Source organism: Lepidochelys kempii, chromosome 10, assembly GCF_965140265.1.
Source record: "Lepidochelys kempii isolate rLepKem1 chromosome 10, rLepKem1.hap2, whole genome shotgun sequence".
Classification (NCBI taxonomy): Eukaryota; Metazoa; Chordata; order Testudines; family Cheloniidae; genus Lepidochelys; species Lepidochelys kempii.
Window position 1 is genome coordinate 60,556,766 of NC_133265.1, and position 25,514 is coordinate 60,582,279.

The 25,514-nt window shown below is 41.3% G+C and overlaps 1 protein-coding gene across 1 annotated transcript; it reads left to right on the top strand.

The window, feature by feature from the left end:
• The first annotated feature begins 6,646 nt into the window (after positions 1 to 6,646).
• Positions 6,647 to 24,320, top strand: RSL24D1 (ribosomal L24 domain containing 1). Its single transcript, XM_073303830.1, has 6 exons — positions 6,647 to 6,805; positions 11,447 to 11,560; positions 17,767 to 17,839; positions 21,274 to 21,337; positions 22,527 to 22,612; positions 24,094 to 24,320. Exons 1-6 carry the CDS (start codon positions 6,725 to 6,727, stop codon positions 24,165 to 24,167), a joined length of 492 nt encoding a protein of 163 aa, XP_073159931.1. The 5' UTR covers positions 6,647 to 6,724; the 3' UTR covers positions 24,168 to 24,320.
• The last annotated feature ends 1,194 nt before the right edge of the window (positions 24,321 to 25,514 follow it).

Sequence of the window (25,514 nt, forward strand, 5' to 3'; positions counted from 1 at the left end):
CAGCACACCCGCCCCACCAACTCTGCCACCCCACCACTCTAGCCAACCCTTCTCTTCCCCTCTCAGATGCCACCCCCCTCCACCCACCCACCCTCCAGGAGCTCCTGCCTCCCTAGCCCAACCCTTCTGGAGCCTCTACCCTCTCCCCTCAATCCTCCTTGAACCCTTGAGGGAGCCCTCCCCAACCAACTCCACCTTCCCACAGCTTCCCCACCCAACAGCCTGACCATCCTGGAGCCCCTCCCTCTCCCTCCGCCATCTCCCCCCGCCCCAGCACACCTAACCTTACCCTCCCTGCTGGCAACCCTGAGGCCCTTGGGTGGCAGGTCCATCCTGCTTCACAGACCTGGTTAGTCCCTGCTGCCAGGAGGAGCCACTGCTGCAGTTTTGACAGCTAGCAGGTGAAGGCCCAACTGCTGACACATGGCATGATGCAGCAGGATGCCCAGGTCCCAGCTGCCCAGGCCAGGCCATTGCATACTCCCTCTTAGCCAGGTTTTAAAAAGTGGAGGGGCAATAGCATATTCCTGAAATGCTGATAAGACTTTGGATTTACAGCTGGGAGTGAGATCAGCTTCAGGTAGGATGAGACTCAGGACCGTATTTTGCAAACATCTATAACTCTCAAGAGCTTTTTAAGAGTAAAGTGAGCATGGCTAAGAATTCCTTTGCTAAGCCTGTGTTCCTTGCTTACTGCCGCATTAGTCCCAAAGGAGTTAAACAAGAAGCAAGAGGATAGGTGGAGCCCTGGGGCAGGGTATGTAAGCAACCGGGGGCTTGGGAGGTCTGAGGCACTGGTTCCAGGGTTTAGGTGGATGGAGTGTGGAGTCCCATGTCTCAAGAAAGGGCTCAGCCAAGGGGGTCTGAGCCTGGGAGTCTGCCTTAGAGCCCCATAGCTAGGGACACTGACTCAGCACAAGAACCAGCTGTCTTAGAAGCAATGGCACCCAGCATTTAGGGCCACTTACAACCTGGCCCAATCCCCCTTCTGGATGGACACCAGTCTGTTGTAATATACACCTTAGACAGTAACATATTGAGCTGTCAGTTTTAAAGCAGAACTCACCATTGATGTTAATGGGGCATTCTGCTTAAATATCAATTGTACAATAGAACACCAAGCTCTTACTGATGGGGGGGAGGCGAGGGGTGGGGGGAATGGGGTACCGAGAAGTAATTCCCTTGAAATTACAGAGTGAATCAATGGTAGATTTTAAAATGTAACGCCATAATCATGACTCTTGGTCCCTGAGCCTAAGTACTGAGTGTACTCCCTCGCTTGGCATTATACTGAATTTTGGCATTTGGGGGCATTTTCTATTTTACTCAAAATTTTTCACATTTAAAACAGAATTTTGCAAACACAGTGAGAGCCCAGAGGCCGTCAAACATAATCTTATTTCCTAGTCCTGCTCCATTCTAGGGCGGTCAGCTATGTTTCAAGGAAATAAGCGTCAACCATGTGAAAAAGTGATGACAAAGCTTATTTTTAAAGGGACAGCACCATGCAATGATTTTCTTCCCAACCCCATTCCTTGGGGATTAGTCCTGTCTGTAGAAGCCTGAGCTGCTCCCACCTTTTATCAAAACCATTCTCTATGGGAAGGACAGGCAGGAGTGTGGTTGTCAGCCTCTCACACAATGGATTAAAATAAGTGAGCATGATGCTGACAGTAGGCATGATCAGTGGGTAAATGCACTACATGTTCCTTTGCATTTTCCTGCTCTAGCTGTGAACGCTAGATTAGTGATTTTCAAACATTTTTTCTGGTGACCCAGCTGAAGAAAATTATTGATGCCTCTGACACAACGGAGCTGGTGATGAGGAGTTTGGCGTGTGGGAGGGGCTCAGGGCTGGGGCAGAGGGTTGCGGTGTGGGGGATCCAGGTTTGGGGGGGCTCAGGGCTGGGGCAGGGGGTTGGGGTGCAGGGGGGGTCAGGGCTCTGGGCTGGGGGTGCAGGCTCTGGGGTGGGGCTGGGGATGAGGGGTTTGGGGTGCAGGAAGGGCCTCCAGGTTTGGGGGGGCTCAGGGCTGGGGCAGGGGGTTGGGGCACAGGCTTACCTCAGGCGGCTCCCGGTCAGCGGTGCAGCGGGGGTGCAGAGGCAGGTCTCCCGCCTGTCCTGGCACCATGGACTGCCCTGCGCCCCGGAAGCGGCCAGCAGACAGTCTGGCTCGGTGGAGGCGCACAAGCGGCTCCATGTGGCTCTTGCCTGCAGGCACTGCCTTCACCAGCTCAGATTGGCTGGTACTGGGTTGAGACCCACAGTCTGAAAACCACTGCACTAGACAGTGCACGAAGGGGGTTTTTGCAAAAAGAAAAGGAGTACTTGTGGCACCTTAGAGACTAACCAATTTATTTGAGCATGAGCTTTCCTGAGCTACAGCTCACTTCATCGGATGCATACTGTGGAAACTGCAGAAGACATTATATACACAGAGACCATGAAACAATACCTCCTCCCACCCCACTCTCCTGCTGGTAATAGCTTATCTAAAGTGATCACTCTCCTTACAATGTGTATGATAATCAAGTTGGGACATTTCCAGCACAAATCCACTTCCTGGACACTACAGTGCTAATAAATAAGTGCTAATCACAGTATGCATCCGATGAAGTGAGCTGTAGCTCATGAAAGCTTATGCTCAAATAAATTGGTTAGTCTCTAAGGTGCCACAAGTACTCCTTTTCTTTTTGTGAATACAGACTAACACGGCTGTTACTCTGAAACATGTCATTATGAAGGGGGTTTTGTTTATTTGTGGGGTTTTTTTTAATGATTTAGAAGTTACTGCTCCAGTTGGCCACCAGGTAGAGCTCTCTCTTAGATTTGAAGCAGGCTTGGAGATCTGAGATTGCATATATAGTCCAACTACCGCTTAGATAAGAACAAAATCCTTTTGCCCCGATTTCTCATTTTGGGGCTAATAAACCCTGGGTGCAAAATAAGACGCCACCCCTTCAGTACCAATTGGACTTACTCTCCAGGCTAATAGAAAAGGAGTACTTGTGGCACCTTAGAGACTAACAAATTTATTTGAGCATAAGTTTTCGTGAGCTACAGCTCACTTCATCGGATGCATTCAGTGGAAAATTCAGTAGGGAGATTTATATACACAGAGAACATGAAACAATGGGTGTTACCATACACACTGTAATGAGAGTGATCACTTAAGGTGAGCTATTACCAGCTGGAGAGTGGGGGTGGGGGGAAAACCTTTTGTAGTGATGGTGACCCTCCATCCTTCAAAGGTAGTGTTTTTAAACACCAGAGCAGATTTGCAGTTGGGGACAATGTCCTTGACAGTTCTTGTCATTGTGGTGCACAGTAATCTGGCTCCCACAGAGTTTGTGGCAGTGGTAAGACTGTATGGCATGTGTAGGTTACTACCACTTGTCTTTATGCCAAACAGTGTGGTACTCCCCTGAGCTATGTTGTAGTTTCAGTTAGTACCAACACATACTTCTGATTGTGATCTCCTATAAGAAACAGATTCACTGGTAGGAGAAAGTCTTTGGTCTTTGGATCTATTGTGATGAACTGCAATCAAGGTTTGATGGTTCATCAGGGTAGACTGTACACAAGACCAGACGACTTCCTTCTGAAGCAGTAACATCCCAGATTATAGATCCTAAATGCTACAGTGATGTCCCAAACTACAGCTCCTGAATACTACCAGTACAGTATGTACAGGGTGTAAGGCTAAAGTAGCAGGATGGATCCTTACTGATTAAACACATCTCAGCTCCCATATGTTTAAGGAGGTTGGACTATGCAGGAAATACACATAAAGACTAAAATACTACATTTTATTCCATAAGAGCTCCCGGAGAAACAAGAATGCAACAATAATAATAAAATGTAATATTGACCTGAGTAGATTGGGGCATCAGAGCTAAGTGGTAGTTTAAAACTGTGGGCAACTATGCTGTTTATAGCCTCTGGAGAGAAAGCAGAGGCTGTCTGGCCTGCCAGGGAACTCAGAGTGCAGGCAGGGAACTGTGCGGTGAGGGTCTCCACCCAAGGGCACTGACGGCTGAGATGAGAGCCTAAAAGTGGGTGCCCTTGTGGGTCCATGAGGGAAATAAGATGCAGTTTTCATGAACTGTGACAATCTCCACAATTGCTTTGCCAGAGCAAATCTGTCCCGGAGCACAGTTATCTCAGTGGGATGAAGGGGAGAGGGGTGTTTCAGGTAGTAAGGAGGCTTATGCCCTCCAAAGGGAAGACAATCTTTACTGTTTCCCCTCCAATATGGCAGTGAGCACTGCTGAAGCAGTAGTCGATCAAATCTCCTGTGCAGAAGCAGCCATTAGCATTCAGGAGGAGGCACACTATTTGCTTTACCATTTCACGTTCAAATATTTGTTTGTGTTCCTATTTAAAGAGTATATTTCCTTGTGGTGTTCCTTTAGCCTGTTGGGGCCTTCAAGCTGAGCCCATATGTCTAGCTATGTTGCAGTGTGTGGTTAGGAGGGGCAGTTTGGTTGGACTGTGTTGCAGTGTGTGGCCTGTGAGAAGTTAGATCATTGTTGTGTCTTTGCATATTGTCTTTTACACAACATTAAGAGTATGAGGAAAACTGGGTTCCAAATAACTGTTTTTAATAACTACATACAAGCCACGTTACTTGGATGCACTGCTGTTCTGTTAGGATTCTCATGGCTTCTGCAACACAAGAGACTTTGAAACTATTTAAAGGGCTACTATAAAATTCCTGCACATGATCTCTTCTGTGTAAGATTCAGCTCTGGGAAGGTTATGTTTTAAATTAGTATGCTTTTAACTTCAGGAGTGCTATTTGTTGGATATGTAAATGAAGTGAAATTTATTTATATATTTGTTGATGTATTTTTCTATTATTTCCTCTTTTATGGGTAAGTCCTGGTTAGTGAGTTCTTCCAGCAGACATATAGTGTAATGGCTTCTCTTGCAAAAGAAGGTAAACTTTTGTTATACTTGTAGTATCAGGAATCCAATTAAGATATTGTCCTGAGAGGGACTTGTTTATCTTCACCCAAGAGTTTTCATTTGGATTGCAGTAACTCCTAATTATTATTGGCTATATTATTGGTCACTAACTCCTCCATAGTTTACAGTTATGTATAATTACTCTAAAGTCAATAAAACTGAATATAAAAACAATAAAGTTCATAAACCATTACTTTTGTGGTCAGTAGCTTACAGGCACAACACAGCCAACATGTGAGAGACATAAAAGTATATTTGGGCCAGAATTGAATGACAGACCTCACAATCAGTTACCACAGGGGCTCCAATCATACACAGCACCTCACTTTGCCCCAGTGGAAATCATCATGTTTGAAGAGTAATTCCTCCTATAGTAGGTTGTCTTGGGGTGGGAGACAAAAACTCCATGAGGGTCTCCCTGTGGAGCTACTTCAGATCAGGAGCAAGGCAAGGTCTTGTCACCCTCTACTTTCCCCTCCCCATGGAATAAGCCACATCTCCATCTCCAAAATCCAGTGGATCTCCATAAAAAAAAGCAATATAGTTTGGAACCTTATTACTTTTTTCTGCTAATTACTAATTACTTTTTCCTACTAATCAGGGTTGGTGGAGGACTATCACCTCTACTTGTGCAGATTCTGTAGTATTATGAATTGTGGTAACTCCTGCAGCTGTTTGGAGTCATATTGATTTCACGAAGGGCCCAAATGGACCAAAAGGTCTGGCCATAGACAGCAGCTTGCAGAACTGGGGCCTTGATTTCTTAAAACTAATGAGATTTTAGTTTCACATTTTGTTAAACTGTTAAACATCTGAGAAAATGTTATACATTTTTTTAATGAAGTTGAAACAGCATCTCAGTTGTTTTATGTTGTTTAATTTTTTAAAACTTCAGCTGATTGTTTTAAACTTTTGTTTATGCCCTGATCCTACAGAGACTTCAGCATGTCAATGGGGCTATTTAGGCTTTGCATGATCAGGGCTTTAGATATTATTAATAATCATCCATCATCTTAATTACAGTAATGGCAAGGGACCAGCCAAGATTGGGGTGCCATAATGCTAGGTGCAGGATAAACACAGAGCAGAAGATAGTTCCTGCCCCAAAGAGTTTACAATCAACATTTTGTTGTATTTTTATGCCATTCAACTATATTTTTATCTCAAACAGTTGGGAAAATTACCAATTTAATTCTTTAAAAAACAACACCCTTTTCATTGACGCAGAGAGCAATTATTTGAATTAAATGAAAGTTGGACCCTGTTTCTTGATACATTTGGACAAAGAAATGCTGAGCTAGCTCAGATAATGCCGGACTTCCATTCCACCGAAATTTGCTGCTCTTCCCCCCAGCCTCCTGCCCGCTCCTGCCTTCATGTCTTTTCTCCTCAATGGTCCTTTGCCTTTTTGTATTTGTTTCTGAAGATTAATTTAAAAATTAACCACAAAAGCCCCCGCTGTACATTTAATAGCCTTGGATTTTTCCTTTGCTGATAACTGGCTCCTGTGGGCACTGGGCTGAGCCACGGGGGACACCAAGGGCCTAGCAAGGCCCAGGTGCCTGCCTTGCTCATGGTCATGAACAAGCAGCAGGGGGCGCTATGAACAGTTCACGTCGCTCTCCCTCACGGAGGAGACGCTCTATCCGGAAGGGAGCATTATAGCTACACTTCCGGTCAGGTGTATTCGGTCACTTCCCGCGGCGCGGCGTGGCCAGGCGGCTGGGTGCCGGGAGGGTTCAGTCGGCAACAAGATGCGCATCGAGAAGTGTTATTTCTGCTCCGGGCCCATCTACCCGGGGCACGGGGTCATGTTCGTGCGGAACGACTGCAAGGTCGGGGCGGAAGGCGCGGCCCGGGCGGGGCGGGGGGGGGAGGGGGTGTCGCATCGCCACTCGGGGTTGGTCCAAGCCCAGCCCGCGTAGGGGCCACACAGCCTGGGGCGAGGGCAGGCCCGTCTGAGGACCGGCTCCGCTCTGGCGGCGGGCTTGGGAGACCCGGCTCTAGCCCGTTAAAGCGCAGCCTGGGCTGGCCGTAGCCCCGCAGCCGGGCGGCCCGTGACGCCTGCGGGCGCTCCCCGTCCGCTCCCGCCCGGCTGCCGTGTGCTGAGAGCGCGGGGCTTGGGGGGGTTTTTCCCAGTTCACACGGGCGCACTTGCACTCGTTCTAGGGGAGCTGGCGTGAGTCGACAGAGCGCGGGCGGCGGTGGCCAGGCTGAGCCCTGGGCTTTTCAGCCCTTCCCCCGCCCCCCCCCCCCTTTGCAGACCCCTACACATTTTCAAATGGAGATGCGGACTGCTTTGAAATCTTCGCCGTAGTCCGCGGCCCCCTAAGGGTGCGCAGACGATAGGTTGAAAACCACGGGTTTAGCCATGCGGTCTACGTGCTCGCAGGGTTTAGGATGTCAGAGCTAGGCCTGGCTAAGCCCTGCTGTCACTGCCTCTGCTACAAGTACTATTTATACTTGAGTTAGCTCTCCTCAGGAATCACACCCCTTGCTCCTATTGTAGATGTAGTCCAAAATTAATTAAGGTAAAATCTTTTCTGCCCAGCCAAAACTGAAAGTACTTGTGTGGCAAAATGTAAATATCAGCATTTGCTCTATTGTAAAGATCAGTATTAGACTAAAAATGCTTGACCCATTGAGGTCCTGATTCAGCAGAGCTCTTAACCGTGAGCTGAAATACTGTTTTAAAGTTTAGTAAATGTTTAAGTTCAACTGAAACCATTAGAATTTAGGCATGTGCTTAGGTGCCTTTCTGAATTGGGGCCTTAAAGATGAAATTAAGTTCTAAAAAGTAGTTTAGTATTTTTTCTCTGTACCTTTCAAAGCCTGACTATTTTTATGTGCGGTTGGGCACTTATCCTGTAAGAAAAGCACTAGCTCTAGGACTAAGTGACCTGTATAGAAAATTCATGGAACAGTTTTAAGGTTTTGTAGTTACTTCTGTGCGTGATAATTTAATAATCCTGTTCCCTGCAGCTTTTTGACCATCAGTTTGTTTAAAGGTAATTCCTGTATAGATGCATGCATGTTCCCAGCAGACTGTAACTGAAGATACTGTGAAAACAGAGTAATGTGACTTTGTAAAATAAAACAAAGTAAAAATAATGTTCTAAAGCTCATACTAACTTGAATAATACCATCATTGCAGAAGATACTTGTATTATTTATCCTGTTCAGTATCTTTCTATAATGATTTACATGATCTAGTGATATATTAATCTCATTTTGCCAAATCCTATTGAATATAATGGTGCATACAGACTGTCACAACAGGATTTTGTGAAATAAAACTACACTCAGAATTATGCATTTGTTATACATGCAACAGCAGAAACCTATTATGCTAACTTAATATTTCTGTGCAAAGATCCATTGAAACAGTACAAGTATCTTACTCATTATACTGAAATTTTATGTTTCAATAGTAAATATTCTGTATTCATTACTCTGCAAGAAGGTTAATGAATATTTATTCCATTAAAATTCTATTCTGTGGATTGTAGACCAGAGTTTAGACATGTGATCTGAACTAACCAAAATGAAGTTTATTTTTCAAAATTATGAAAAGGATACCCTGTAAAGCTTAATAGCTATATTTAAGTTGAAATTACCAAAACACACCAGGGCTGTTACACAAGTAACTTGCTGTAAATGCAACCCCCACAACCTCAAAGTGGGGAATGGTCTTTGTCTGGGCTGGTAGGGAAATTTGACAGTGGCTTTCTTAAGGATCCCCTCTTGAGAGAGGCAAGTGCGAGGTGGTGACAGGGAAGCATCACCTGAGCTGGCAGGTGGGTTTATGTTGCTTAGGTAAGCCATTGGCCTCTCCCCACTTATGGGAGGGTATATAAACCATGTCCCTCCTGCCTGAGCCTTCTTTCGTGCCCAGATTAGCAGCTCCCACCCTGGGAATAGCAAAGGACCAGTTGTTTTGGTCTGCTGTGGTGTTGTAAAGTTCCTTTTTTGCACTGGGAAGAAATTTTTCCCTCGCTACCAGACTGACCAGGGTGGGGCATTTTTTTTTTTTTTTTTTTTTTTTTGCCAGAATGGGCATGAGGAATGCACTGTATTTCCTAATCTCTGGTAGATCCTTCAGGTTCAGACTAAGGCTCATTGGCTGTTCGGTGTGGTTTGGCTTCCATGAAAGCTAAAATTTCTGTCCTACACTTAATAACTTTAGTTTCATTGGTACTTTTCATTATAAGGAAAAAATAATGGTGATTCTTTAAATTGGCACTGAATAGTGCCAGTAGAGTAACATAACTAAGATTGATTTCAGAGTAAAAGCCGTGTTAATCTGTATTCACAAAAAGAAAAGGAGTACTTGTGGCACCTTAGAAACTAACCAATTTATTTGAGCATAAGCTTTTGTGAGCTACAGCTCACTTCATTGGATGCATACTGTGGAAAGTGTAGAAGATCTTTTTATATACACACAAAGCATGAAAAAATACCTCCTCCCACCCCACTCTCCTGCTGGTAATAGCTTATCTAAAGTGACCACTCTCCTTACAATGTATATGATAATCAGGGTGGGCCATTTCCAGCACAAATCCAGGGTTTAACAAGAACGTCTGGGGTGCGGGGGGGTAGGAAAAAACAAGGGGAAATAGGTTACCTTGCGTAATGACTTAGCCACTCCCAGTCTCTATTCAAGCCTAAGTTAATTGTATCCAATTTGCAAATGAATTCCAATTCAACAGTTTCTTGCTGGAGTCTGGATTTGAAGTTTTTTTGTTGTAATATAGCAACTTGCATGTCTGTAATCGCGTGACCAGAGAGATTGAAGTGTTCTCTGACTGGTTTATGAATGTTATAATTCTTGACATCTGATTTGTGTCCATTTATTCTTTTACGTAGAGACTGTCCAGTTTGACCAATGTACATGGCAGGGGGGCATTGCTGGCACATGATGGCATATATCACATTGGTGGATGTGCAGGTGAACGAGCCTCTGATAGTGTGGCTGATGTTATTAGGCCCTATGATGGTGTCGCCTGAATAGATATGTGGGCACAGTTGGCAATGGGCTTTGTTGCAAGGATAGGTTCCTGGGTTAGTGGTTCTGTTGTGTGGTTGCTGGTAAGTATTTGCTTCAGGTTGGGGGGTTGTCTGCAGGCAAGGACTGGCCTGTCTCCCAAGATTTGTGAGAGTGTTGGGTCATCCTTCAGGATAGGTTGTAGATCCTTAATAATGCGTTGGAGAGGTTTTAGTTGGGGGCTGAAAGTGACGGCTAGTGGCGTTCTGTTATTTTCTTTGTTGGGCCTGTCCTGTAGTAGGTAACTTCTGGGAACTCTTCTGGCTCTATCAGTCTGTTTCTTCACTTCCGCAGGTGGGTATTGTAGTTGTAAGAATGCTTGATAGAGATCTTGTAGGTGTTTGTCTGAGGGGTTGGAGCAAATGCGGTTGTATCGTAGAGCTTGGCTGTAGATGATGGATCGTGTGGTGTGGTCAGGGTGAAAGCTGGAGGCATGTAGGTAGGAATAGCGGTCAGTAGGTTTCCGGTATAGGGTGGTGTTTATGTGACCATCGTTTATTAGCACTGTAGTGTCCAGGAAGTGGATCTCTTGTGTGGACTGGACCAGGCTGAGGTTGATGGTGGGATGGAAATAGTTGAAATCATGGTGGAATTCCTCAAGGGCTTCTTTTCCATTGGTCCAGATGATGAAGTTGTCATCCTATAGCGCAAGTAGAGTAGGGGCGTTAGGGGACGAGAGCTGAGGAAGCGTTGTTCTAAGTCAGCCATAAAAATGTTGGCATACTGTGCGGCCATGCAGGTACCCATAGCAGTGCTGCTGATCTGAAGGTATACATTGTCCCCATATTTAAAATAGTTATGGGTAAGGACAAAGTCCAGCCACCAGGTTAGCCATGACATTATCGGGGATAGTGTTCTTGACGGCTTGTAGTCCATCTTTGTGTGGAATGTTGGTGTAGAGGGCTTCTACATCCATAGTGGCCAGGATGGTGTTACCAGGAAGATCACCGATGGATTGTAGTTTCCTCAGGAAGTCAGTGGTGTCTCGAAGGTAGCTGGGAGTGCTGGTAGCGTAGGGCCTGAGGAGGGAGTCTACATAGCCAGACAATCCTGCTGTCAGGGTGCCAATGCCTGAGATGATGGGTACCCGCATGGTCCCACAGAAATGGCCCACCTTGATTATTATACACATTGTAAGGAGAGTGATCACTTTAGATAAGCTATTACCAGCAGGAGAGTGGGGTGAGAGGAGGTATTTTTTCATGCTTTGTGTGTATATAAAAAGATCTACACTTTCCACAGTATGCATCCGATGAAGTGAGCTGTAGCTCACGAAAGCTTATGCTCAAATAAATTGGTTAGTCTCTAAGGTGCCACAAGTACTCCTTTTCTTTTTATAACTAAGATTAACATCCGAGTTATTTTGGATGGGTGGGCAATAATGTCCTTTGATTATAGAAGTTTTTTCTGTTTGTATTTAATCTTTCTTTAGGTCTTTAGATTCTGCAGATCAAAATGCCACAAAAACTTTAAAAAGAAACGAAATCCCAGAAAGGTCAGATGGACCAAAGCCTTCCGAAAAGCAGTTGGTAAAGAACTAACAGTGGTAAGTGCTTGGTACTGCTGTGCTACTAAAGAATTTAAACACTCTTCTATGTGTGTTTAAGTCCTGGCCAAGAATAAAAACAAAACATGAACATTACATGTGCAATACTCCAAGTGCCATAGCCAGGCAAGTCACGGTGTGGAAGTGCTTGTGTGACCCCAGAGACAGTGAGAACAAAATCAGTGCTTTAAAAATACAGTTTGGTCTTTCCATTTTCTCAGTAATAAAGCACAAATATGCAGCATGCTTTTCTTTGAAAGTTTAAAACTAGCCATTCTTTACTCTTCACCCTGAAATTTGCCTTTCTAATTAGGCTTCTGTATTTTCAGTTTAAATGTGTTGTGCTTTCTTCTTGCTTGATAACATTGAATTACTGTGAAAATAAATAGATATAACCATTATTTTTATTCTTCATGGCACTCCTAATCATTTAGAATCGAAAAGGATTGTCTGACATGTGAAGAATAATGTAGTAGTAATTGTAGCTTTAAACTTTATGGTCATAAACATGCAGTATCTGTGATAAGAATGGCTAATCTTATCACAGATAATGATGCTGTGAAGTGGCAAAGAACTGCCCATTTTGCTTGAATCACTTTTTAATGTACAGTCTTACGATTATTTAAATTTCGAGATGTTTTGTTCCCAATTTATCAAGTAAATGCCTGAGCTTCCACACTACTGTGAGTCACAGACTTGGAGATTCCTTTAAAATCTGTTCCTCAAACCACACATTCAGCAGTAAAAACAAATGGAAATTAGTTTTACAGAGGTTTTTTTTTCTGGGTTTCTGGCTTTCCAGACGTACAGGGGCAGCAAGGCCCAAAGCCTTGTGAAAAAGGTTTGTTCTTCATTGCTGAGAGGGATGGGCAGCATGGACAACAACAACATAGTATTTTGCACTTCTGTAGCATCTTTCATCCAATGCATTCAAAGTATTTTACAAATGCAAATTAAACCTTGCAACCCACCTGTAAGTTATGTATCACCTCCTTTTTTACAGAAATCAAAACAAAATGCAGAGATGGTTTGTTTGGCTTTTTGCAAGTCATTCAGTGACAGATATGGGGGTAGGGTGCAGAAGTTCTTAATTTTTCTTGAACATAGGCATTCACAGAGGCCTGGTCTACCCAGAACTTTTGTACTGGTACAATTATGGTGGTTAGACAAAATTTTTTAACTGATAGTATGGGGATAAGCTATACTAGTATAACTGTATCCACACTGGCCAGGGGAAGGGCAGTTGTAAAGAACTATGTGGGTATAGTTAAAGCAGTACAACTTTTTTGTGTAGACAAGTCCTAATTAAGGAGTGAAAATTTTAAAATTACTGCACCTGTTGTTGATTGGGGATGCAAATGACAACTTGGATGAGTACACTGGTGTCCGCAAATCAGGTAGTTCACGTATACAGCACTTTTATCTATTGTACCCACATTTGATAGCATGGATATTTGAGTGTTTACTCATGGGGTTGGTTGTGTGGGCAGGTGTCATATCAGAGAAAACTAACGCCTACCAGTTTGTTCTTATGCCTGTCGTTAACTGGTCCGCTCATCAAGTTCTAGACTTTCAGTGCTTCATGTGCGGCAGTTATGATGATGCAGTTTTGACGAACATCTTACTTACACTTTCCTCAGACTCAAAACTTATTTATTGGAAAAGAATATTTCCCTTGTTTACTTTCATTTTAGCATTTTTCCCCATGTAATATACTTTTTGTTCTGAAGCATCTTTAATTTAATCTGTAGACTGTATAGATTTCTCAAGTGTAAGGCAGTTAACTTTGTTGATCTTTCTCTCTAAGGAGAGAATTATAAGAAGAATCTTCCCCCACAAGGATTCTTTCATTTTCCAAGCATGAAATAGATTTTAAAAAAAGTTAAAAAGAATTTCAAGACAGATTTACTTCCCTGGGAGAAATTGATTAAATATGCATACATGGTTAGGACAGTCCTTAAATAGAGGATTATTGGGATTTTATTAGCTTTTATTAACAGCAAAATAAGGATGCTCAATACTTTTTTGGCACTGTTGGTGACCTACTGCTGTCTATGTAACTTCCCTGTGGATATTATTGTGCAGTTATCCAAGAGTGTGGTTTTTAATGTGCCTGCCAGACATAATCTTTAGGCAGCCATGTAATAACTGGGTCTTCTGAAGAGGTGCTGTGTGTTACTATACTGTTAAAAACTAATTTAGAATTACTGGGTGTGGGGGTTTTTTTAGGTTTTTTTTTTGTTTGAGATCCCTGAGCTGATGGAGTAGGAAGAATGGTCAGAAGATCTTAGTTGGTTCTGTTCTCACATTCTCTTAAGCTCTTCACTTCAGATTTTAGGCTTAACAGTATCCTAACAGAAGCTGACATTATTCTAATTATAAAGAAAAGGGAAAAACAAAAATTAAAAAGGAAACTGTCAAATATAAGGCCAAGTTATAGTATATTGTAGATGAAAGCTCTATTTAGATCTAAAGGGTTCCTGTTATTAGGGAAAATAAACTGAAAAGAGGTGGAATCGTCTACAGAGTCATGGCTAGCACCAGAACTACCTATCAAAATACCACTAAAATATATGTGCTGAACTGAACATTAGCCAGTCAGTATTTAGCTATTTTTTTAGCATTGCCAGCAGCAAATGAATGTTATTAGCTGTAATGTAATCAGCAACTGGACAGTGCTGTGTGTACCTTTTTAGGAGCACTTCTGGGGTGCTGAGAGGCTTTTGCAGCCACTTTTTGCTTAGAGGGTGTTCAGATCTCTGGTACTAATAGATGATGATTTTCTCCGGGGATTTCTTGCCGCTGTACTTAGACTGGATGAAACATCTATTAATGCTTAGTTTTTGGGGCTGTCTTTCTGAGTGGCATTTGATCAGCTAGTCTGGGAATACTCATGAGAAGTTTTTCCTCAGTATAGTAGAGGAGAGACTTCCTGAGACAGCTGTATAAAACTTTTTGCAGTTCTAGTTGGTGTCCGTTAAGGCTACTCAGAATAATTTAGGACATAACAAAATACTTGTCTTTGTACTTCTCATCCTCTCCCCTTTCAGAGCTTGGGTTGTTACCAGGATTCTTGGTTCAGAATTAAACTGACCAGATCGTCTTTAGGACCTACATTTAGACTACTACTCCTGGCATTTCTAACTCCTGACCTAATTGATGGATCTAGTCCAGGTTGTTGCATTTTGATTTCTGAAAATTCCCCTAGTTCAAGTAGACTGGAGCCACCCAGAACTTTTTCTAACTCCCTTGAATATAATTTGGGTTTAAGTCTTACTTTCAAAGTACCAAGAAGGATCACTATGAAAAGTTGCAAACTGCTTCCTAACTAACTTTTCTGTACAAATGGCTCTTAAAGCTTAGTAATGATATTACTAGTTTTTAGAACCCCAGGAGATTTCTCTAGGTTTTTCTTGTCTTTTGAAATGTCTGTAGTCTGACGTGATCAGATGTTTAATGGTGATCTTATGGCTCCTGCAAAACCATTGGGTTCATGTTCCTTGCTTCTTTTATTGAGAAGTTAGTCTTGTAGTTAAAGCATAAAATCGAGCGCGGAGATCTGGATTCTCTCTCTGATTCTTGCCATAGATGACCTATGTAACCATACCTCTCTTCAGCATCTGTAAAAAGGGGTCTTGCATACCTAGCAAGGGTGTTGTGAGCCTTAATTTTTTTGCAAAGTGTGTTGCAATCGTTGGCTGAAAGGTGTTATAGGTGAGCAAAGTATTTCTTTTCACTGTTTAGGTGGTAACTGAAAAGACAATGACATGGACAAAGCATAAAACAGTTACTCTGTTCTGCTTTTTTCTAGAACTAGCTTCACTCAGTGTCCTTCTCCCCAGCTCCAAAAAACAAAACTCACTCCTTGCCTCCCAAACCTATAGTCCTTCACCCAAAATGTTAATATCTTACTCTTGCTTCTTAAGTTCACTGCACAAACATGATTTTTGGCAGAAGGATGTAATGTAAATTACATCTACATAGACAATAAATAATTTAGAATGTTTCTCCAAGCAGTAAGCAATCTGAAGTTGGTTTGGAAAGAGAATAGGATAGTTACCAATTAGGGATGCAGTTCCTGGGTGTTGAGGGTCTGCAGCTCTAACTGTTAAGAGCCATAGCAAAATGATTTGGCCTTTAGCACTCTGCATTCTCTCTTCTTGCTGTTAAGATGTTTATCAAATGAAGATGTTCAAATACAGAGGAGTTTAAAGGATTGGTATTTTCTTTACAGCTTAACTTTGCAGTTCCAGCTAACAGATAAAAAAGGAATTTTTTTGTCTTCCAGTGTCTTTAAAACTGACCTTCAGTAAGATTTTTTTCAATGAAGATTGTGAATGATGTTAAATTGTGTGAGACCGTTTACAAGCGGTACTTCGGCATTTTTCTGAGAACTATCTGGAAACAAGCAAATGATATATTAGACTCCGTGAATAGCCATCTGATACCATTTTTAGTTATTTTGTTGTGCGTAACTACCTGGTGCTGACTCAGAACTGCTGCCCACTCTGCTCTCCGTTCAAACCAAGTTTTCTTTGTTTAAAATGGTGACTTGTCCTTGACTAACAAAAACGTGAGGGTTACGGCCAATATGTTTGCTGTTTGGAGGGTGGTAGTGATGTGGGGTCCCCAAAATCTCCATCTCAAAACCATGAATAAACCCTGTCCTACTGATATTTGAGAGGGAGCGCCACAGGGCACTCTCTTAGCAACAGCATGGAGTGGACAGGTAGTAGAAGGTAGCCCAGCTATTGCCACACTGGGCAGAGATGCTGCTATGGTGCTCTTAGTAGCTGGTCAGGATGGAGCTCAACAGAATTAAATGCCACTGACCTCCAGATACTTCATCACTGGGGGAGCAAGGCAGGTGTGGATGATGCCCATCCTACATCAAGATGTGTAGCAACAGCCATGTGGAGAGTGAGAGGAGAGAATAGGTAGGTCCAGAGACAGTCATGCAGGGATTACTTTGTGAGGGAGGAAGGGGCCTGCTGGGAACTAACCACTTAAAAAAAGTCATGATTGCTGTGTGTAGGATATGTTAGAGGTGGTGGGAACAGGGAAAACCATGTCAAACAGTCTGTGTTGGCTGTTCTCCTTCCCTCTGCTTGCAGTCAGTGTGCCCCTTTGAAGCACAGCAGGTGATGTCTGTATAGTTCAACTCTCACAGAAGAAGGAATCCTTTGCTTATCTGAAGGCAGAGAGAATCGGCTCAAGCCTCCACATCTCCAAAACGGGGCTGTCCCATAGCAGTGGAGAAGTCAGTGATTGTGTTTTCAGTGAGATGAAGGGAGGATAAGGGCATAGAGGTCTGTTTGGCAGTGGTTCTCTATTTCTCTGCAGACAACTCTCTGTGGTGATTAATATATAGAGGGTTAGTGCCCACCTAGAACCCCCTGCATAATGTTCTCATTGGTAGCTCATGTCTGAGGCAATCTGTTTGCTTGCCTGCTTCCTCTTATTAAATATCTTTGTGAGAGGTGTTTCTCTCATGCCTATTTTCTCCCCTATCTTGTTAAATTAACACAGTAACATAGCATAGGTCAGAGTGCATAGTTCTGCCTCTTAGCATTACTGCCTGCTGCTGCTATGAGAGTCTTCTATGGCAGTGCTACTCAAAGTGGTGGTCCGCAGACTGGTGGTGGTCTGCGAGCCATCAGCTGCCGGTCTGTGCGCATATTGGGGAAAAAAATTGCTGGTCCCCCACATCAGATAGAGCAATGCTTCTCAAGCTATCGGTTCCTTCTTAGCCATCACAACAGGGCTCTGGGATTATTCACCCCCTGCCAAGACTCAACGTTACCTCAGAAAATGATCATATTGGGTAATTTCTGGTCTTCACCCCTGCTTTGGGCGTGCAGGGGAGAAAAGGGGTACTTCCCTTTAAGACCTAACACAAAAGTATATTTTTAAATATTAAGTTTAGAATTCAATGATATGTAGCAGAAATTAGTATTGAGAGCTGCTAAGATGTTTTGTATTTAAATTTTTTTGTTTTAGGTCTAGAGAAATGTCTATAATAGATTATATATCTTGTTCAATCATATTGTCAGATAAAATGAAGGGAGTTTTATGTTGAGATCCTTTAGATTTCTTTTCACAAATATAAATTGTGGATATTTATGCAGCTACTTGTTCCTAAAACTATGTATTGCCCACTTACTGTGTCTCAATGTAAGCTGTATTCGTTTTCCTTTTTTACACAGGATAATTCATTTGAGTTTGAAAAACGTAGAAATGAGCCAGTGAAATACCAGAGAGAGCTGTGGAGCAAAACCGGTAAGTCACTTTAGGAAATGCCAGCTTTTGTAGAAGACTAGCTGGAAATAAGCTCTTCTATCCATGTACAGTTGTCAGAAGACTTTAAACCTTGATGTTCATATTTATAATTAGTCTTTTGTAAATACTAGAAACCTGAAAAGAGATTTATTTTTAAATGTGCCCCAACCTAAAACAGGAATTTTTGTTCTGCCTCCCAGCTGCACATCATTGATATGAAATGGATTAGTCTTGGTATTCTCATAAAAAAATAAAATGTAATTTTTCATTATAATCTAGATAGACCTGTCCCATATGATTGATGCCTTTTATGGTAAATGAGTCCACACGTTTTTTCCACTTAATTTGTAAAAAGGGTAATATCAAACTTGATAGGGACAACTCAGCACTAAAACTAAGATTCTACTCGGATTACAGATATACTTTGTTTTCTGCTTCCATTTCTACAAAACAATAGTAATAGAATATGATTGTCTTATCACTCTATATAATGGTGCTCAGTTATCAACTGTAATCATAAATTACAATATTTATTTGCCTTTGTAAATCATTGTCATTCACAGAACTTTAATTACAAAACAGTTTTCATAGGTATATAACTCTGCAGTAAAACACATTCTCCTGTTTGAAACTTGATGTCTGTTTTGAGGCATTTTTGAATACCTAATTTCAGAGCAATCTGTTAAATTGACTTTTATACGTATAACAGTTCTTTAAAATGCTTTTACTAATGTTGGAATGACTTTTGTATGTGTTTGTTCTTAAAACCAGCTTAAATTTTTTAAAATGCAATCTGGAAAGCAAGTAATGTGTAACATGTTAAGTCGTTAATGCTCTTCATTCTTAGGCATTTTTAATACGTATTACACAAGTTCCAAATACATAGTTACACAATAGATCACCATAGCTCTGAAGATTTATAGCTTTCTACCAGAAATGTTCTTGTCCTTGTTAGTTTTTTAAAACAAACAATTTGACCAAAAGACTTTGTCAGGAATGCCAATAAAAAGCCAGAAAATTAAGGAGATTGGACATTGCCTATTGCATTTGAGGGGGAAGTATGATGGTGGGAATTAAAAATGGAGTACCACTCTAAAAACTCTGACTTGGTCTGTGTTCAGCATTTTGTCACAATCCTATTGTTAAGAGCACAGGATTTGCCATACAAATCAGATCATTGATCTTTCATGTTCACGGACCTGCTTCTGACTGGATCCCTCAGATGGAAGTGAAGAAAAACCCATCATGCGTTGGTCTAATGGTTTGTTTATGTGCATATGGAAAAAAAAAAAAAAAAAGCTTCATTCCTCCAGCAATCAGATGACAAATCTCATGCTTCAGGGTGATTACCCTTAGATGTGAACCTATGCAAGTTGCTAGTAAAATTGTCCAGACCTTTTAAAATTCATGTAAATTACTTAACTCTTTGCTCCTGTGATGGTGTGATGTTAAGTAAATATATTTTTAAAAATTAATATTAAGTTTTGTTAAGACTTAAATAGCTAATTTTGCAATTGTTTCAACAACAAAATAGTAAATAGTTGAAGAGAATCGTGATTCAAAAATGTGCTGTTCCTTTGTCTAAAAAGTCATAACTGCTAGGACTCCTGCTTCATTTTCTAATGACTCACCTTAAGTGTTTCCACAATTATATTTAGGTTCCTGTGTAAATATATATTACATCTTTGCTAGTAGGTACCTAATGTTCAGTCTGTTTGCACAAGTAGTCCATTTTTTCAATAAAAAATTTCCACTCCCAACAGCAAGGAGTTGGTGAGTTTCTGTTTTAAAAATAAGCGTTACGTTACTTGTCACTTATAACATGATCTCAGAGTGATGCTTAGGTTGTCTTTGCATTGTTTACATTTTAAAAAAAGTTAGTATGTTACTGTGACAGCATATTTGCTCTGCAGAGTTTGTTGGTATACCTGTGCTGCCTATTCAATTTACAGCACCGTCAATCAAGCCCTAGGTTTGATTGAGCAGTCATTTGTAAACCTCATCAATTATAGGTAAGAGATTTGGGAGTGGAAGGAGAGCATATTTTACTGGAATTATGCATCTGTAATCTTGGATTAACCTGATCTTCCTTATATTGGTTTTTCGTTTCACATCGCTGTTCAAAAGAGTTCAAACTTTTTGGGTGGTCAGGCTGTGGGCAGGCATTGGGTTTCACTTTGTCCTTATTTTTTTGAAGAACTGTTAGAGCAGTGGGTTCTCAAACTTTTTTTGTTGTGGACAACTTGAAAATTGCTGAGGGTCTCAGCAGGCCACTTGATGATCTTTGCAAATGTTGTTTGTACCATTAGCTAACTATTATAAAGCGCTTTGGATAAAAGCGCTGTATTAAAAAAAATAATTAACTTTTTTTGTTCTACAAACAAAAGCACACTCATATTTTAATATCAGTAGCCTTACCTTTTTAATGTGATAGATGTGCCCTCTCTCCCCCACTGCGGCAGCCTGTGAGCTGGGGCTGGGAAGGAGTGGGGGGTCTCTCCCCTGCCACACTAGCCACAGAGCTGAGGCTGGGAAGGAGGGCCATCTCTCCCCGGCAGCCGCAGTCCTAGAGCTGGGAAAGCAGTCTCTTTCTCCGGCTGCCGCAGCCCTGCACATCCCAAATTCCCCCCACCCACTCTTCTCATCCCACCTTCCCCCTTATTTCCCCCAAGGCCACCATCTCGCCTTACATGTGCGTCTTCTCCAGGGTCCAGGCACCTAATTAGTGGAGCCATGCCTGCCTTCATTCTCTTGTGTGCGGCAGCCGAGGTGCGCACCTTAGAGGGAACTATCCATGGACCACCTGAATGGAGCTCAGTGGTCCACGGAGCACAGTTTGAGAACCTCTGTGTTAGCGAATCAGAGTATAGAATCAAACTGCATTCTTAACCACTATGTTAGTGTTTGAGTGATTCTGTCTCCTGCTGTCTTTTAAAGCTATGCTGTCCTGTTCTTTTGATCCCATTGATTCTACACTAGTTTGAAACAAAATATAGCAATCATGATAATTTTGTGGCATGTGAGACCATCATTTATTTTTAAGTTAGGAAGAAGTATTATTAAGGGGGAAAGGGTAATGACATTTGGATAATGGTGAACTAGAAACAAAAGTCCTCCATTGTGAGAAAGGATGGAAGGGATAAGAGAGAGGTTGTATAGACAAAGTGGAAACTTGAACTGAAATTTTAAAGTAAAATTGATGATAGTTTCTAGCTACAGAATAGTATCTGTCAGTACTACATTGCAAAGAGAACTTCTCTGTTATAATTGTTAGATGTTTCTTTTATTCTGGGTTCTGTGCATATTAAGGAACACATTATAGTAAAATGTGCCTTTAAAACAGTACTAGTTAAATTGTTTCAGGATGTTAATTAGATTATCAAACATACATGTTTAAAAATATTTAAAAACTCTGTTTTTTTTTTTTGTTTCAGTTGATGCAATGAAGAGAGTGGAAGAGATCAAACAAAAACGCCAAGCTAAATTTATCATGAACAGGTGAGAAGGATTTGCAGTAGCACTTAAGAAATCCCAGTCAGGTTCTGGGTTGCATCATGCTGTACAGGCATGCTGCAGAGAGATAGCCCTTGCTCCATGGAGATGATGCTCGCAAATTTTAAATGGATGTTTGCTTCTTACACACGAACGGTAGTGCAAGTATTATTAATTTATTATGTGTAGCACAGTAGTACACAGGAGAGTCATGGACTAGGACCATGCTAGGCGTTGCAATAACACAACAAAACAGTCCTTGCCCCAAGGAGCATACAGTCTAAGTTTAAGGCAACAGACAGCAGATAGAAACAGACTGGGGAATACAAGAAAACAAAGACAATATTGGTCAGCATGGTAACACACTAGGAAGCTTGAGAAATGAATCTACATAATGCTGACTGTTCAAGGGAAAGGAGGTCTTGCCAAACATTAGGAGCTCTATTCTGATATTTGGAGGAAGCTGGGGGAAGACTTGTATGTTGTTTGAGGTTTCCAAAATCTGAATAAACTTCTCATAGTTTGAAACTTTCTTTCGTTGTCATCCCGTTGCATCAGTATTTATTGGATTCTATTTAAGTTGTAACTGCCACTATAATTCCGGAATGGACTCTGAGAGAGATGTGGAATTTCATTAAGACTTAATACACATGCTTAAGGCTACGATTTAGTCGTGGGTATTTGTAGTAAAAGTCATGGACAGGTCACAGGCAATGAAAAAAATTCACGGCCCATGACCTGTCCGTGACTTGTATTCTATACCCCTAACTAAATTATAGCGGGGGAGGGGCTGCTCTCAGGGGGTGGGCCAATGGCACCTGCTGCTGGGGGCCACTGAGTAGTGGCTACCCCTGAGGCCGCCCACCTGCTGCAGCTCCCACAGCCCCCAGGATTGCTGCTCAGGTGGTCCCCATGGCCAGCTGCACTGGCCACAGCTGGCTGTGGGGCTACTCCAGCAGTGGCTGGTGTGGCTGTCCCTGGGGCCACCTGAGCAGCTGCCTGGGCAGCCCTGGGGTCAGCCACACCAGTAGCTGTAGAAGTCACGGAGGTTGCGGAAAGTCATGGAATCTGTGACTTCTGCAAATTCCGTGACAGATATAGAGCCCTACACATGATGTATATACATTTATTTTAAAAAAAAGAAAGTAAGCTTTAGTATATAATCTCCAAATAATAACCCCCCCCTTATTCTCAGATTAAAAAAGAGCAAAGAACTGCAGAAGGCACAAGACATCAAAGAAATCAAGCAAAACATACACCTTGTTCGGGCTCCACATGCCGGTAAGAACTGGATTTATTTAATCCTTGGTTGGATAGTTCATGTATAATTATTTTGAGCAACATCCATCATTTAATGAGCCAGATATAATTCCCTTCTCACTCCTTCTCCCACAAGAACAACCTCCCCCATCTGGCCTTCACCCATGGCAGACAGAATTCCATCAGTGTCTGTTACCTATTCAAATTCTACAGTATCAAAATACTCGTTATATGTCTGGTCTCCATCATTTTAAAATCAGTCGTTGGCACACATTGAGCACATTGTAGTTACTACATCTGTACAATGTCAGACTTCTTGAAATGTTGGACTCAATAGCAAATAATCCCTTTTGAGGAAGTGACATTTTATAATTCAGTTGTTTGCAGTGTTGTAGCCATGTTGGTCCCAGGACATGAGAGAGACAAGGCGGATGAGGTATTATCTTTTATTGAACCTCACTCATCTTGTCTTTCATTCTATAATTGAGTGTTTGTAATGACATCTCAAATGCAAATGTTTATTAAACTTAATGTGATACAGCTAATTAACTAGACAATTCAAAAATAGGTTGTTAATATTAACCAAAATGTATCTGGTGAATGCATAGATACAAATTTATATTCTCCATTACTGAGCAAACTTTACATTTTTCTTGGTTCCAATTGAGTTACAGTTGGAAAAATCTGTTCCTCCTAACTGGTTTTCTGCTGGTCCAAAATTTTTTAACTACGAATACTAGGTTATGCATTAAAAGTTATTGGTAAAATAGATTGTGTAGACATTGTCTTATTTGTGAATTTTGTTTTATTCTTAGATATGGTTTTTACAGGATATGTTTTCAAACGATCTCCATCTTTTGCATACAATTAGGCACACAACTACCCTTACATAGAATGGAGAGCAGCTGAATATTTGTCTATTAATGCCTTGAAAAAATTGATCTTGGGGGATGTTGATTTGATATATTATAAAATACTATTATATTTTATATGGTAATGTTAATATAATCCATTACAACAAATTGTCTATAATATTGTAGCTGTCTTCTGTGTGGTGCTAACAGTGGGCAGTGTAAAAGAGCATAGTGCTTTTGCCTACATTTCTCTCCGCTTTAATCCTCCCCTTGGTGTCCTTTTTGCTGGGACAGTTCTTCTAAATCTGGAGAAGTGAGCAGGAGCCTCTCAGTTTTGCTTCCTTTACCAAAGGAGTGGTTCATACTACTGCATGAAGTTCTGATTGATACTGCCAACTGGTGAAAGTCCATGGTACTAGATGAGGGGAATGTTCAGTGTATTATGCGAAAGTGAAGCTGATTTTAGTTATTGCTTTAAAGTAATGACAGCTCTCTTTTTGTTAAAATCTCTTTATCAGTATGGCTAGCTGATGATAAAGGTCATAATAAGTGTGTGTTAACTTGATTGCTGTAATTTGAGAATTCCCTCTAGACAATTTTTGTTAAGTGTATTCAGTTAAAATGCTTGATTTGTCTTTTCTTTTGAAGGCAAAGGAAAACGGCTGGAGGAGAAAATGGTTCAGAAATTGCAAGAGGATATAGCTATGGAAGAAGAGTCCTAAAAACCTTGTCCCTTGTCTCTTTCTTTGTTTCTTTCTTTCCCTCCTCAACTTACTTACGGTTTTTTGACTCGCCTCTTCAGAGTTCTGACTTGTGCATTATTGATTCTTCTGATATTTGAAATGAAAGGTGATTAAACACACCCTAGATGCACATCTGTCTTCTGTGTGTGTGTGTGTGTGTGTGTGTGTGAGAGAGAAGCACCAGACATTATTTCATTATATCTTTTAAGGGAAGGTACTCTCTTAATTCTTTATTGGGAGAAAAATACACGTTACTGAGCAAAAGTTATTTTGCAAGTCATCCAATACTATTTGTAATTATAAAAATGAGGCAATTGGTATGAAACAGCTGTCCTGCAGATGATAGTTTTGGACAATACTTTTTGTAATTCTGTAATTATACAAAACCTTATTATCAGTGATGCATAACATAAAGCCTTTCATTTGAGATAATATATACCTCTTTATTGTCCAGGGAGGGACAATGTAATTTACCTTTTATCTAGCTAATAATTCGTGGTATAATTGGCTTCAGTGGCAGTTTTCCTCAGTGGACTTTTGCCCAAGGCTTTTCTAATTTGGTATGCCATACCCCTCCAGGGGTGTGTAAATTGCATCTTCGCACCTACAAGGGATGGCAGAATCACATTTTATCTATATTTACTGCAGTGGAACCTTAGCTTTTTACTGTATGCCAGTAGGGGAAAATAGGCTGCTTAAAATGTAACAATGGAAAGTGTTTTTGTGTATTTTTCCTTCCATATTTAAAAGAACTCTTCCTTTAGGACAGTCTATTAGAGCAACTAACACCAATGCAAGTTTTACTGTTTGGAGAAGGCTGCTGATAGAATGTTGGCTTCCAGTTTGAAGACTGGAACCATCACCTGTATAACCACTGGAACTCGAATCTGTGCCAGAAAACCAGGCTAGTTCAAATATGCAATAAATCTAACTTTTTACCATGTATAATGTAACTTAACACTTTTGTAATTATGTTGACAGAAAAATTGTTTTAAAGTATAGGTATATTGGATATTCTTAGTAGTATTTTCTTCATCCAAAGTGTTGTTAGTGTTGCACTCAGATAAATAACTTTCAGTGGACAACTATTATCTGCACCATGATTAGGGAAGCCTTTCAAAAACACTTTAAGTATTATTTACTTTCTTGTCACTGCTAATTACACTGAAAAATCATAATTTGCAGTTTCATTCCTGATGTTAATAGGAGGTAAATTCAATTGGAAAACTACCTTATTTTAAAAATGTATATACCTGTATGCTGTTTGTTTTAAATTAAAATAGAATTACAGTTTGTACTTTCAAAAAGAGACTGGGGAAAACTGAT

Excerpts from the sequence above, each read along its gene's own strand:
- RSL24D1 (XM_073303830.1), top strand. The coding sequence starts at position 6,725 with ATGCGCATCGAGAAGTGTTATTTCTGCTCCGGGCCCATCTACCCGGGG. Across the intron at positions 11,561-17,766 it reads TTGGTAAAGAACTAACAGTG|GATAATTCATTTGAGTTTGA; the intron begins GTAAGTGCTTGG and ends TTTTTTACACAG. Across the intron at positions 17,840-21,273 it reads AGAGCTGTGGAGCAAAACCG|TTGATGCAATGAAGAGAGTG; the intron begins GTAAGTCACTTT and ends TTTTTGTTTCAG.